Source organism: Megalops cyprinoides, chromosome 13 (assembly GCF_013368585.1).
Source record: "Megalops cyprinoides isolate fMegCyp1 chromosome 13, fMegCyp1.pri, whole genome shotgun sequence".
Taxonomy (NCBI): domain Eukaryota; kingdom Metazoa; phylum Chordata; class Actinopteri; order Elopiformes; family Megalopidae; genus Megalops; species Megalops cyprinoides.
Window position 1 is genome coordinate 24,596,321 of NC_050595.1, and position 14,821 is coordinate 24,611,141.

Sequence of the window (14,821 nt, forward strand, 5' to 3'; positions counted from 1 at the left end):
AAAAACCTTTTTAAGAGAGCTACAGTAGAAAGAACGAAGACGGATAAAGGAGATTTAAGTTAAATTTAATTATGATTATACCGTGTTTTACTTAGTGATTGCTGTATACTTTGGACAGTTATGAAGTAAATTTATTTTGGCAGGTTTAACTGTGTGTGTTTTTATATGAACATTTGTCAGTTGATAATTGCGGTCATGTAGTCAAATGCAATTTCAGTTACCCTGGATAGATGTCTGCTAATTTTGTCCATTGTAATATGAGTCAAAGTGACAACTACACTAACAGAGAACCACCACACCAAGTATCATCAGGTTGTGTGCACAATCAAACAGCCGGTGACGGGCAGGGGAAGGGAGTTTGTGTGTGTGGGGGGGGAGATTGATTTCGAGCTACGATCTGTTCACCGCTGAATAGAGGTCACCTGCACCCAGACACCCTGTTCTGTAGGCTCGAGCTCAAACCTCGGGGCCTGGCTCCTCTAGAGCTCTGCCCAGGGTGCGAGGGCCCTCCCTGGGCGGCATCCTCAGCCTGTCCCTCTCTGCTCTGGAAGCTGCGGGTGTCCCCGGGTCCGACCGCCACAGCCGAATCGTGCCCCTGGAGGGGGTCGTTTCTTTGCGGCCCGCTCTCCGGGTCGGGGTCCGGCCAGAGAGCTCCGCCGCTCTCAGTGCTGACCTCAGCGCTGACTTCGTCATCGCAAAACGCTTGATTGACATACCCGTCCTCGGAGGGAGCGGGCGAGAACACCAGGCGCGGGGGGGCGGAGCGCTCGGGCGACACCACCACAACGGTGGGGTAAATGCACTGCGCGTCCTCGTACTTACCCACGAACGCCCCGAATTCTACAGTGGAGCTTTCGGGCAGGACGTCCTGGGTCCCTCTGGGGGAGGGCTGGCGGGGGCTGGAGCCGCTGGGCTGGGAAGGGGTGCTGACGAAAAACTTTGCGCCCGGGGAGGGAACGTTCGGTAGGCTGCTTGGCGACTCGGCGAACTTGGAGTCTTCTGGACGGGACAGCTGTCTCTCCGCGAAGGAGTGGCCCCTCAGCCGGACGTCGGCGGGGGATATGGCACTTGGGGGTAAGGCACTACCTGAGGAACCAGCCTCTGGAATGTTCGCGGCTCTCCTCTCGGGGCTCAGGGCGAGGTCCGGCGCGAACCTCCGGCTGACCGCGTCCTGGACCCCGCTGCCGAACAAGGAGTCTGCGATGTTGCCTCCGCCCTGCGGGAAAGAGGACCCGAAGTACGCCCCGATGCTGTGCTTGACAAGCACAGAGGACTTGGACTGGGAGCCGATGTCCACCAGGTTGGCGCCGGGCCCCAGGTTCTTGGAGATGCTGAGCTCGCGCGTAATCTCATTGTGGACCTTACTGGCCTCGGACGCCCGCTGGGCCGTCAGGGCTTTCAGCGTGTCCACTGTCAGCGCCGACAGGTCCTGCAGGTGCCCGATCTGAGAGTCGAGGGTATGAAGGGAGCGCTTTATGAAGTTCACCCTGTTGCCCACCTCCTTCAGCTGTATGCACATGGTCTCGACCCTGAGCAGGATGTGGGGGAGGCGGGCGGGGAGGGACAAAAGCTTCCTCATTAATGCTGTTGATGCATTCCTTCATCAGGTGAAGTCGAGATTCAAGTGAGCCGTATCATCTGAACTATAATCAAATTCTGAGCTGCAAAGTAAATCCTAAAAAAGATTCTTGAGCTAAGAATGCAAGATCATTTTTCAAAAGCAATACATTTTATGCACCTTAGATTTTACACATCATCTACATTATCAATCTTATACACACTAATAATAATAATAATTAATCTTCAACAATCGTTTTCTTTTGATAATTTCCTTTCCTTTTGTAGTGTATTGTAATGTCTTTTCCCTGGTCAGAGAGGAGGGAACTGAACTGTGTTGGGCTCTGTTTAATGTGAAGGGCTGTGCACCTTTCAGAGGTCACCCGGATCCTCTCCTCGCTCCTAGAGTGGAACTGGTCGTCCTTTTCATGGAAGTATGTCTCCACACACTGCTCCTCAAAGTCATGGAGCTTCTTTTGGTCTTCCTCTGTCAGGAAGAGTTCTGGAATGAAAAGGGGGGGGGGGGGGGGATACATGTTAATTGTTTGGAAAAAGCCCAGACACACACAAAGTGCAGCGGAGAGGTGAACCGGAGGAGCTGGCTGCCCGTACTTGGTCCGTACGTCCCGCTTCCCTTCTTTCTCTTCCTGCAGATGCAGGAGAACAGGGAGACCAGGTGGCTGAGCAGGATGAGCGGAGGGGGGAGGACTGGCTTGTCGTGGTAGGCCATAATGAAGTGATATCGCTGGTACTTCCACACCAGGTTGGACATGGATTTCACCTGTATGTACACATTGCTGTGGGAGGACAAATTAAAATCAATGCCGAAACACACAAACACAAACAGGCACACGCACAATTATCTGCAACAGCAAAGTAGGCACCATCATATGCCATTACATTTGGAAATGCGTAAGAGCTTGTCAAACAAACATCAACATCTACTTTAGTTTTTCTTTTAAACCTTAGTCTCCCAAGACACTAAAGATAACCTGATCAAATGTGTAGTAAGGGCACAGAGTTTGAGCGTACTTGAAGAAAGCGATGAGGAGGTTGACCATGAGAATGTACTGAACGAAGAGGTAGACCGCTTGCAGGAGGGGTGTCAGCCACACTCCAGGCCGACAGAGATCGTGCAGATGCTCTTCAGTGTTATTCGCACACACTGAGGAGGAAAAAAAAAATCGAGACACAAAAGACAAGTTATCAAACACAAACTCAAAAGAAAATTTAATTTATGTCAAATGATTGTGCAATTACTATAAGGCAAACAAAGCAGTACTCTGCGGCACTGTACGCCCCGCAAAAATTTTAAAAATCTACCTGGAGATATTGCATAAATGTTAGACCCTCACCAGCCCGTGAGGAGTGGAATACACTTTGACAAGAATCATCGTCTTACTAGTGAGTAGGAGGAGGTCTGACTTCCGGGGAGTGATGAAAATAGCTTACAGGCCACAGTGAAAACATGTAAGAAAATGTTCTCTTAACACTGAAAATATATTTACCGTCAATTTCATATGCATACACTTCACCATACATCATCCAGTAGGGCTGGAACACAACGTCTTTAGCAAGTTTCCATGATGGCTCCTCGTTTGGGTACAGGATAGCTTGCCTGGGAACGCCGTAACTCAGGAGCACCACGATCATTATCACAACTATGTAAAACATGTTGGCCACCTACAATCACAACCACAGACGAGGTTTTACTCAACATGTGCGGTGTTGCACAGTACTACAGCCTCCCGTTCAGTCCCCGCAGCGTTCACAAGGAAAGGGATGACACAATCCAACTTTGAGTGGACTGTTAAGAAATACATTTTTTTTTTTTAATTATCTGTCATCAGGAGATCAGCACTCACAAAAATGAGTGGAAAAAAGAGACATTGGATTGCCTCACTGCAAACATTAATAACATGTACCTCAGAAACAGAGAGAAACTGTACATTACACATTACACGTTGTGAATGATACATTCAAAAAATTTAACTAGCAACACCTTATAATAGACAATATGAACACGCAAAAATATGTCAAGTTGAAATTTTGAAGATTTAGAGCTAGAGATTTTGAAGATGAAATTTAAAAGTGCACATTCAATTTACTGCCATATAATCATTTCCTGATGTAAGTAACTAGCTATTTACAAACTACATTTTCATGCTTTATATTTTTTATTTTGAAAATAATGAGTTATGAGTAAGTACATGCAGTACTCATTTCACAGCTGCACAGACAGGCCATTGGTAAATTATGACATGATTGCCATTTTCAAAAGAATAATTTGGAAAATAACTCACTCAAAATGTAATCCACTTACCATTTTACTGATCATCATGACGTAGGGTCCAGCCTGCTGGTTAACCGCCAGAATATCTAAGAGCCGCACGTACCAAAATATAATGTTCAAGCAATACACAATTCTTCCAGCAACAAAGACATCTTCCTTTCCATATCTCAGTCCGAACCCGACAAAGAACATGACGATTGCAAGGGTGTCTGAAATATTGAAATAGTCGCTGAACCAGACTTTGATCTTCTGCCCAATCTTTCCAGCTTCAGACATAAACATCTACAAAAAAAGAACAAAAGGTAAAAATTAGCGCATGGCATGGAAAGGAAATCCTCTTACAGGCACACAGAGACGCCCACACAGACACAAACCATGAACTCACTGCGTACAACAGACAAAGCCAATAAAACAAGCAAATAAATAAAAATATATAGACGGATTAAATCCATACTTTGACCCGTCCTGTGAATCACAGACTGCACACAAGCCTGGCGCTGACGGTTTAACCGGAGCAGAGAGAGCAGGTTTTAAGGGACATTTGTGAACTTCTTCCCTACCTCACGGATCTTCTCGATGGCCGAGGTAAAAATGTAGAGGATGACGCCCCACTCCTGTGGAGAGGGCTCGCTGGGCATCTTCACCAGGACGACGTACGAGTAGAGCATGAGGAAGGCCAGGTACGCCATCTGCACAGGCACAAGCCAAACACGCCAGTGTGAGACCAAGCTCTGCTTGCTGACCTACATCATTCGGCAAACAAAGCTGCTTATTTACACCCGCTTCCTGGAGTTCTCCTCCAGAAATATGCTGCACAGCAGGTAAACCCTTACCAACATATGTGCTAGAGGCCTTATGAGATGTACTACAACAATTACATCATTGCGTAATTGATTTACCCCTGGGGACTCACATTTCTACTTCTTACCTGCTCGCATCCTTTTTTTTTTTTTTTTAAACTTGGGATATTTAGAACCTTGCTCAAAGGCACAACACCAGAGCACCACTGGGATTAAAATCCTTGACTCTCTGGCGTGCAGTGAAGTAACCACTTATGAACAGTGGAGCCCCACGGCCAGTTTTTTTTTTTTGTGGGAAGTCAGGGGCATTTCTGTTTGTGTTGCTGAGTAAATCATTATTTTCTCTGCCAGGAGATTTTTCCCCGGGGGACAAATCTCACTGTTATTTTTATGGCTTGGTTAAATGCTTACCATTTTCTCAGTGCAAAACACAATGCAGCATCAGTCTGAAGATGTGATAAAAGGCAGTACCCTCACCCTTCATCTCATCTTCCTGCTCACCATGCTGGATCCTTTTTCCCATGGCTGACAGCCACAGCATGCTGGGAAAATTGATTTTAACAGCTCAGCCCCCCCTCAAAGTTACTACACCTTCAAAGCGTAAGGCCAAGTCCGTCAAGCGGTTCCAATACTTTGAGCACGCCGGAGCTTGACCGTTAAGAAGGGGAAATTCAGACGGTAATTTGTCACTTTGAGCATTTTATCACTTTGCCTGTGTAATGGAGTGTGGCGGAGGTCAGAGGGGCTCAGAGCCGCGGGCCCGGAGGGGAGTAATACGTCAGCTTTTAGTGGCACGCTGTGCCCTCTGAGACTGCACGGTGGCGCGTTCCCCGATTCTATCAGCTCTTCCCCTTCCCCAACCTGCTGAGAAACGCACATAAAACGGCAGGCCACCTGGAAAGCCGCCTGCGGCCAGCCACACCACTGGAAAACCGCGACCCAGCTGTGACCACAGTGCCCTCGTTCCACTACTGCCCGCCTGCCCCCCCCCTCCTTCCCCCCCCCACCGCTTTCCACGTCAGCACCGGGTGGAGAGGGTCGCCGACACCAACGTACCGTATTGAACCAGAACTTGACAATGGGAGCGTGATAGAAGGCGTAGAACTTGGTGGTGATTGGCAGCCTTCTCGGCCGAACGTGGACCTCCGTTTCACTTTTCGCTTCGATGTTGTCGTTTAATCTCACTTCCTTGAAAACATCCTAAAACAAAAGAAAAAAAAAATATTTTTAACTTGTATTAAATCATTCTGTATTTGGTCACACTGACGTGCCAAGACTGAGCAGCAGGTGCTCAGAACTCTTCACACTCACATGAAAAGGAGTGTACAGACAAGGTACTCAGGGGAGTAGCAGGGGAACAAGATGTAGCTAAGAAACTAGCCAGGTAAAATGCTAGTAGACACTTAGGTTGCCAGCTAGTCAGTCTCCTTTTCAGGTATCAGTATCTGATTTAGACAAAGATAAGTGTCATTATTGTATTGCCATAACAGGTGTCAAGATATACTGACTAGCTTGTAAATGGAAGTGGAGTGACACCGAGCTAAAATACTGACAAAATATTCCTAAATTCTCTGAATGACAGCAGTGAATATTAGGTTACTAAACTGGACGAAATTCTGTGAATTTATATCATCGGTCTTAATCTGCAACAATCTCAGGATCCCCTTTGGTTTGAATATCCTGACCTGCCCTTGAGATAATAGGGTAATGTTTAAATAACTGTTCCGTAATTTACAGGAACTTCCCGTTGCTTTACGAGCACCGTGGGGAGGTGGGGGCGTGTCACGTGGCTGACCATTTGGATGTCATCGGCGGGGTTCTGGAAGTTGTGCTCGCTGTCCTCCATGGTCATCTGATGGGCATCCTGTGACTGGGGAATGTGGGACATCTCCGCTTTCGTCTTGTACTCCAGCATCAAGATCGCTGGCGGGACCAGAATACTCAAAATGACCTGAGAGAGAGAGAGAAACAAAAACGTACATCACACATCACAGAGACACAATCGCACAATAAACAGTACGAATGACATCTGGAGAGAAATGCACCGGACTGCACGTTAACACATGATTTCAATCTATCATCGCCAACATCCCATCTATCATCACTACCGAAAAAACATCAACACCCAGCACAGTGGAGAGATTAATGGTATTAAAAGGGTGGGGGTAGTGGGGGGGGGTGAATGCTAATATTCTATCCATTCCGTGGAATCCTCATTTCTACATCCACTTGTGTGGCATGCTTGTTGTGACAGGACGCAGCTGTCTGCTAAAGCAGAATTTAGAAAAGTGCAAGCAGCGGAATAAGCAAGCAGCCCGAGGCGGCGGGATGGCAGGATCAGCACCTTGTACCAGGAGTTCTTCCTCATGTTGAGCCGCCCCATCCACATGTCAGAGAGCAGCATCTGTGTGCAGGTGTGGGCCACGAACGGCCGCAGCCGGGACGACACTGCCAGCTTAAGGCACGTCGAGTTGCTCCAGTTCTTCAGCTCGTAGGTCAGCAGCTTCATGGCCATCGTTTCGTCCTGCCTGAACGACTGCTCCAGCAGGTCCACCGCCAACGTGCCGAACTCGCTGGAATCGAAACAGGATATTGAGAACCAGACAGCCAAAAAGTCTAACTAGGGTTGGTGTTTGAAAACTAGATGTTTTGAGTTAAATATATGTCTGTAAGGGAGTTTCTTGGGAATGGGGCTTACTTTGAGTACTCCTTCAGCTCCTCGGATGTGTCGTCCACCACGTCGCTCTTCTTGGCCTCGTAGCCCATGGAGCGGCACAGCTTGCAGGCTACCAAGGCCTTGGCCATGGACTCCTCCCCATGCTGCCAGAAGAAGAGCGACATCTTCTGCCTCTTCATCAGCACCGCCCACACCAGCAGCTCGTTGAAGGGGTAGGGGAATCGCCTGGTCTCTGGGTCGTCGATGTCCACTATCTCCTCCTTGCTCTTCTTCTTGGACTGTTCCACTGTAGACTCAGGCTGATAAAGGAGATGGGCCGGAAAAGTGAGACGAGGTGACAGAAAAATATGTATTCTTCTAATGAAGCTAAAGTCTGGGTATATCCACTTTAACACACTTCCGTGAGGTCATTTCCTTAGGAATGTCATTCCCACAGACATAAATAAATCAGATACAGACTTCTGATTTCAGGTTTCAGACAAAGGAAGTAATAAGGTAAACATTATTAACTACTAAAATTAAATACGCCAGAAACATCAAATATGCATTTATTGAAAAAACACGTTTATCATAGTTCAGTAAAGGTGCATTATAGCTGGAGCTGTTTTCGCCACTCCACTAGCTCCAACAGCTAATGTCACTAGCATGCTACACCGTAGGCTTCACCATTCCTGCTCGATTTGAAACGGTGTTCAACGTTGAATGTGTCTGAGAGACTTGACTTCTAGACAAACGTATTTGCGTTTTGTCCTGCGTGACTCCGTTATCTTTCCTAACAGGATGGCCATCTGCAGTCACATTATATGGTGGTTAGGATGCCAGATATAATTACATAATCACTGCCTTTCGTGAGAACTGACAGAGGGAGAAGGACCATTTATTTACAAGTTTTATTCATCAGGCAAACTGGTTGGCTTTTTGATAATAGACAAAAACAATATTTCTTTACTTTTACTTTTGCTTGCCCAGTTTAGTATCACTTTCTGTCATTAATGGAGTTTTATTTTAAATATAACACTTTAATGTAAAAAAAATACATCTGTAACCTGAAATATTTTCCATAAATACTAAAACTGCTTTAGTTTTTCTGTTCACAGCGAGTTTCACGGCACACCTTTGGTTTGTATGGCTGAGCAGTCTTGATGAAGTGGTTGTGCCTGGTCTTCTCCTTCTTGTCTGCATGGATACTGAAAGACTCATGGTTTTTGCGCAGGTGGGATCCACTGCTTGATGAATGGCGTCCAGATCGCTGATGGAATTTTACAAGATGAATATTATTTTATGATAGTTTCAAACTATTTAGATCGTCTGTTGTTTCATTAACCAATCTCTCCAATTCATTTAAGAACTTGATTAAATATACATTTACATTCCAATATCTTTATCTACAGTGATTCTCAATGGGTATTCTGACTGTTGCAGAAAATACTGGAATTCTTTACCCGATTGTTCCCATGGAGATTGTTGTAAATGATTCTGAAGCGTTTCCTGGTGTAGTTGCATCTGTATGTCCCGCCCATGAGATACTCAATGACAAGGCCCACATCAATCAGCGTGATTTTGTAATTTGGGGGAAGGTTACCCTACAGAAGACAATAAAATTCAGGGTGCAAGATCTATAAAAGCACTACATTACAGATAAGTTACATACCAAATCTAAAGATGATTTGGGAAAAAAATGGCTTTACCTGCTTAACATCTCTTACAAGGTGAAAGAGAGTTGGATTTGTTGGGGATTGTTTCTAGAAGGAAAAGAGAGGGGGAAAAAAACTGCTCAGAGGAAAGGCCACAAAACTGCAGACTTCAACAAAATAAAGATTGATGGTTTGAGGCGTCCTGCTGCCAAATGAAGGCCTCGTCCGCGGCTTCAGGACAGTACCGTGTTATAGAGCTCCTCCAAGCGCGTGATGGTGAGGAACCTGTGCATGCTGACGCCGTTCTCAATGAGGAGCTTCACAAACTCCACCCGGTCCATCACCAAAGCGTCCAACATGGCCTGCTCCAGGGACCCCACCTACAGCCCAGACAGACAGATAACGTGAGCATGCCCACACATGCCACATTCACTCATTTTGAGGAAAGCAAAATGACAACACTGGATGCTGTTCTTTTGCATCTCTCCCGGTGGCTTGTGATTTTTCTCTTCTTCAAACTGACAGCTCAGTACAAAAGCCGCGCATATTACAGTCAAAGCTCTGAGACAGACCTCCTAAAGCCATCTGGCTAGCTTCAGTGGTACTGTCTCGTTCAATATTTCTAGGAATTTCAGTTTTATTGTTTGTAGGGTTGTTTAGAGCATAGGGGGTAATGTTTAACCCATTTGTGTACCCAGTCAGGTTAAGTCAATAAACTGTGCTCAGAAGTAAACCCAGACATAACCCCCCCAATACTCATGTGTGTAACTAAAGCTTCAGGATTTCTGCCAATATTGCAATGACAGTAATAGCGTTCCCTCCTGATTACGTACCAGCAACTGCTGACCATAAACAAACACGTGGTTCTTGGCAATATCGACCCGGTCCCAGGCCAGGGTGAGGACGAGCTGGTCAAACGCTGATGCATCAGTGCCTGGAGGGATAGCCACACAGGGAATTTAAGGGTAAATAATCACTGCTGCCAACTCTCAAACCCCCGGACAGTGAATTCAAAGATATTAAGGGTTAAGCACAAAGGACCGTTTTGCTACAAATTTCTGTAAAACAAAGACAACAGGAAGCAACATACAGCAAATGGTTAACACACACATCAATCTATTGTTCCCCCTCATGCAAATTGGCTGTGTGCGGGGACCCCGTAACATGTCAGAACTTGTTTCTTTTATTCAGATTTAAAAGATGAGCCTGCTGGTAGCATACGCTTTTGCTTTATATGGTATGCGTGTCAAGTCTGGAGAGAACATGTCTGTGCGAAAATGTCTGAGCAATGCGTGAATAACATCACTGCCAATTTAACATGGGAGAGCACCAGTCTACACAAAAACAAGGGCAACATGACATCTTACTTCTGGCAGCAATAATTACTTCTAAATATTCTCATTACAAAACACATTTATATTTTTAATCAGCATTGAAGGTTTCTACATAAACTAAGATAAAACATTAGGTGAAACTTTCTCTTTATGGTCTTTGGGCTGGGCAAAGGATGCCTTACTGGTTATACAAGAGGGATGCTGAATGGTGGTTTGCAAAACACATATTTGACCTGTCTGAGAGAAAAAAAAAAAGACAAATAGCTCTTGAATAGGAAAGTCTTTGGATTTCAGAGTCTGACCTGCTCTCCACATATTCATCAAAGGGACAAAGAGAAGAGAGCGAGAGAGATGACTTAGACTAGGGAAACCAGCAAGACATTCCTCACCATTCTCATTGCCACATTTCAACACTGAGGGGGGAAAGAAAAACAACACCCAAACATGACCACTTTTACAAAAACTAGAACAAGGTGATGTTTGCTTAACACAGGTGGGATACCTATCGGGCTTTCCTTTCAAAGCCCTGCTGTACAAAGAGAACTGCAGGAAAATAAAGGGGGACACAGTGCAGCATCGTGTGAGATAAGATTCCAGCCCAGGCCTTCAGTCATTCCAGCAGCGCTAGTAAATAATCCCTCTGTAACATCTGGGGCAATGCCTGCGAGGAAATGTTCTCCCCAGCCCCCGCCCCTCACAGCCGCAATCTGGCTCCATTCATTTCTGTTTATCATAGTCAAGAACTGGGCCCTGTACTCTGAGCTTGGCCAGATGCCCTCCTGCCACATAGCTGAATCCCCACAGGAAGAACATGTGACGGGGCTGGGCAGAGTGCGGCTATTCCACTGAGGATATCCACTTGGCACAAAGGAAAGAGTTTCCCAAAAACACTGCCTATATCCTTTATACATATATAAAAATGAATACATAAAAATACAACACGGTTCCAGAACTCCACAGACTCCCCCTCCCTAAACCCCACCCCCCTTGCCTGCCTATTCCAGGTTGTGTTTTTGCCTGCCCAACCACAGCATGATGCGGGGACAGCCTCCAATCACCATCCATGAAACAAAGACGCCCCCTCTCATGTTGCACCCCAAAGCCCAAAAAGCAGAGCCTGAACCTCAGACGAGGCTTCTGCATTTCACTCCGAAAAGGGGGCGAGATCTGGAATGGATGTGAGCAGTCAGATTTTGATTTACCTTTTAGCAGCGCTCTCAGTATTGCAACATCAATGTCTTGATGATCCTCTGACCCAATGTGAAAGACAGTGATCTGTCACATTCAGAAAAGGAAAGAAAACAAGCAAATATTTAAGGTCTCTGGTACTGTAAAGGTAGGCCGGTGAAGGCCACAGTGCATTAAGGGAAGCAGCATGAAAATTTGCTTTGCGGCAACTGCAATCTTGCAAATTTTCTTCACACTTTAACTGACAATCCCCACCCGTAACACTGAATATGACACGTCAGACAATAAAACCAATGTTTATATATTGTATCAGCACTGTAAAGGACGATCCAATATTTGCTGTCCAAATGTTCTGTAGACACTGTTGAACTTTCATTTGCAGAATTAACTGAATTCTCTGTTGAATTTAAAATAACCCATTGGCTGAGCTGAAGCAGCTTGCATTCGTTGTTATTTCTTATAAATTGCATACCAGTTCTTTGCTCTTCATGCATTCCATTAGTGTCTGAAATAGGTGTATGGCATCGCTGTGGCTGAAGTTGAAGGTTTTTTTAATAGTGGCAATGATGTCTGCTTCAACACCATCAGGTAGACCCCTGGATGACACCAAAAACAAGCCACATAAATGTGAATTAATATAAATTCTCTTCTTACAAAGCAAATGAAAACATGATTATATAGCACATACTTAATTTTCCTGAGAAAGAGCAGAGGCTCTTTTTTGAATTGAATCTCGCCGACTCCACCACCAGAGGCGCAGCAGAGTGAAAAGGCCGGCGGAGTTGACGCCGGCGTCGGCCATTTTTAAACGTCATTGACAGTTTTAAGCAGAACAGCGCGGAACCCGTCTCACCCTCCTTCCTCGGTCTGCTTGTGGACGTATGCCAGGATGTCGGCGGCGCGGCCGGTGCCCTCGCACACCACCACGGGCACGGGCGGGCTCTCCTGCAGGTACTCCAGCACGGTGAGAATCACGTTGGGCCCGCCCTCCAAGATCAGCGCCACCACCGGCACCCCCTGCCCGATTCCTGGGGGGGGACAGACAGACAGACGCGGGCCTGCATTACGACCGGCCGCACCCGACTCAAAAACACACGTTGCGGCTTCTTCGCTTTGTCGACTGCCATGACGTAACCGCCGCGCTTTTCAGCCCTTAATGAAAATTATTATTTGCATGTTGCGAACCTCTCATTCTGCATGAGGTCAACACTTTTTAAGCGCTCAAATTACCTTGTGCTTTAGGTCTTCATGACAATCACACGTGCACTATAATCTGCTTTCTGTAGCGGGTAATTTATAAAACCACAGTGACTGCGCGAGTGAGACACTGTAATGCACGGTGCACTTGAGAATACTGAGCCTGAACCTTGCGACCTAGCGAGTCTGAGAGAGAAGGTCGTAACGAAATGGAAGCGGAGAGAGAACCGAGAAGTTTAGCGGCCATGACACTAAAGATACATACAGCTGGAAATTCCAATAAAGTGATATAACTGAGAGCTGGCCTGTTAAACAAGGTCATTGGCAGCGCTATCAAGTTTCACAACAATCTAGTGAGACTCAGGGTTCCCACCAAAATCAGATTTATATTTCTACAGTATCTATATCTGCAAACTTTAGGTGAATTAATTTAAATGTACATTTTAGAACTTCCTTTTTTCTTATTGTTGCAACAGACCAATTGATCAAAAGTTTGGGAAACTTGCAAGACAGCTTGGGGAAATATTTTCAGAGATGCATTCCTCTCAGAGTGTTTTATTTCTGCAGTGATGCACACTTGCAGACGCTTGGCAGAGAACAGCAGCTACCAACGACTCTTGGCAGTGGGCTTACTGTACAAGCCAAAAAGCTAGACTCCACAGTAAATGATGTCAAACTAACGAGTCAGCAAAAATATGTATTCCACTTGCTTTAAAAGAAAATGTAAGGATTTACATTGTTTTCTTTGAGACAAAATTTTTCATGACTTTCAAAGGACCCTGGGAGCTGGAGGTTCAGTGAGTTTTTACATGACTTTCCAGATTCAAGTGCTTTCAAAGACCATGTGGCATGGGAAATGTGAAACTACCACTAAAACTGGACTGGACCCATACACAAGCCATCTCCAAACAACATATAGGCAGGGCTAAGACACCAAGGGGCTGATGGGAGGCTGCAGTGATTGGCTATGAGCGGCGGCTTACTGGCGTGAATCCTCTGCAGGTTAATGTGCTTCTCCAGCTCCCGCCGCAGCTTGACCTCGGCCCCGTACTTCCCCACCGTCCCATCATCCACCAGGATGAAGTGCGAATGCAGGTTGTTCAGCACGTTCAGCTTGCTCAGAGGGTTCAGCAGCGTCTGGTAGGGGGCAACCACCTGCGAGCAGACACACGCTCACTGTCAGTCACAAAAAACAAGTCCCAATTTCATAATGCCAGCACAATCACATCCATGCGCGCAATTTCAAATGGGTCTGAAATACAAATCCTTACACAGACGGAGGAAAACACTATAATAAGCTGATTATTAATAAAGACAGATTCTCTGTCAAATAAAAATCTGTCTGATGTGGCTACGCTTTATGTCAGTTCTCAAAGAAAAGATATTTAAAGAAAGATATTTATTCATGAGCCATACTGAAAATCCACTTTCAGCACTTTTTATGCTGTGTATCTCCATGAAATGTATTTACTCTACTTTAAGATATTAGAAAAGCTTTCATTGTCCTGAAATGGGAAATCTGTCTCTCTGAATTTACATATCAACACCAACTTAGAGCAAAGAACAAATGTGAACTGACTACAACAGAAATGTTTGTGCAGACACTGAAGATCAATGGTTTTAAGCAAAAAAATGAGGGAACAAATATTACAATGCTGCCAGAATTTTACTTCAAAAACAGATAACCAGTCGGTAATGAATTTTGAAACTTTCTTAGAGAGCAGACAGGCCTGTCAGCATCAAGTCACTCATTAGGAAAGCATCTCTCACATCTCTTCCGATGAGGTCGTTCCTGTTTTCGATAACTCCCCATGGAGCTATTCCAATAGTGCAAATTTTCCGGGAGGATCTGGAAGAGTGCTCTTTGAGAGCATCACCGACATGTTTTGCTACACCTGGAAAAAAAAAGCACAAATAAATTAAATATATAATGTAAATGGATTTACATTACCATCCTTAAACTCTTACAAATGCCATGGGGGGATTTAGACACTCAGAACAATTCTGCACCATTCCTATCAGCCAGAAGGATATTTTAAGAGTCATTAATAATTCATGGTGAAAATATCAGCCATCTTTTTCTTTCTTTATGACATAATATAGGCAAAGTTATTGAGTGATGAGTAGCAATAAAAGCAGTC

At 45.4% G+C, this 14,821-nt stretch overlaps 1 protein-coding gene across 1 annotated transcript in view; it reads right to left on the reverse strand.

Annotated features, from left to right (window-relative positions):
- The window catches only part of LOC118787645 (transient receptor potential cation channel subfamily M member 7-like), a 39,120-nt gene that overhangs the window by 7,825 nt on the left and 16,474 nt on the right, over positions 1–14,821 (reverse strand). The window contains exons 6-26 of the mRNA XM_036543177.1: positions 14,451–14,575; positions 13,664–13,835; positions 12,337–12,511; positions 11,956–12,079; positions 11,498–11,570; positions 9,795–9,895; positions 9,207–9,341; positions 9,016–9,069; positions 8,770–8,910; positions 8,442–8,576; positions 7,349–7,626; positions 6,995–7,223; positions 6,446–6,601; positions 5,707–5,850; positions 4,411–4,539; positions 3,881–4,132; positions 3,066–3,240; positions 2,590–2,722; positions 2,170–2,354; positions 1,927–2,059; positions 823–1,529 (exon numbers count right to left, since the gene is read on the reverse strand). Of these exons, the coding sequence (XP_036399070.1) occupies positions 823–1,529; positions 1,927–2,059; positions 2,170–2,354; positions 2,590–2,722; positions 3,066–3,240; positions 3,881–4,132; positions 4,411–4,539; positions 5,707–5,850; positions 6,446–6,601; positions 6,995–7,223; positions 7,349–7,626; positions 8,442–8,576; positions 8,770–8,910; positions 9,016–9,069; positions 9,207–9,341; positions 9,795–9,895; positions 11,498–11,570; positions 11,956–12,079; positions 12,337–12,511; positions 13,664–13,835; positions 14,451–14,575 (3,756 nt within the window). The remainder of the gene's footprint in view (positions 1–822; positions 1,530–1,926; positions 2,060–2,169; positions 2,355–2,589; positions 2,723–3,065; positions 3,241–3,880; positions 4,133–4,410; positions 4,540–5,706; positions 5,851–6,445; positions 6,602–6,994; positions 7,224–7,348; positions 7,627–8,441; positions 8,577–8,769; positions 8,911–9,015; positions 9,070–9,206; positions 9,342–9,794; positions 9,896–11,497; positions 11,571–11,955; positions 12,080–12,336; positions 12,512–13,663; positions 13,836–14,450; positions 14,576–14,821) is intronic.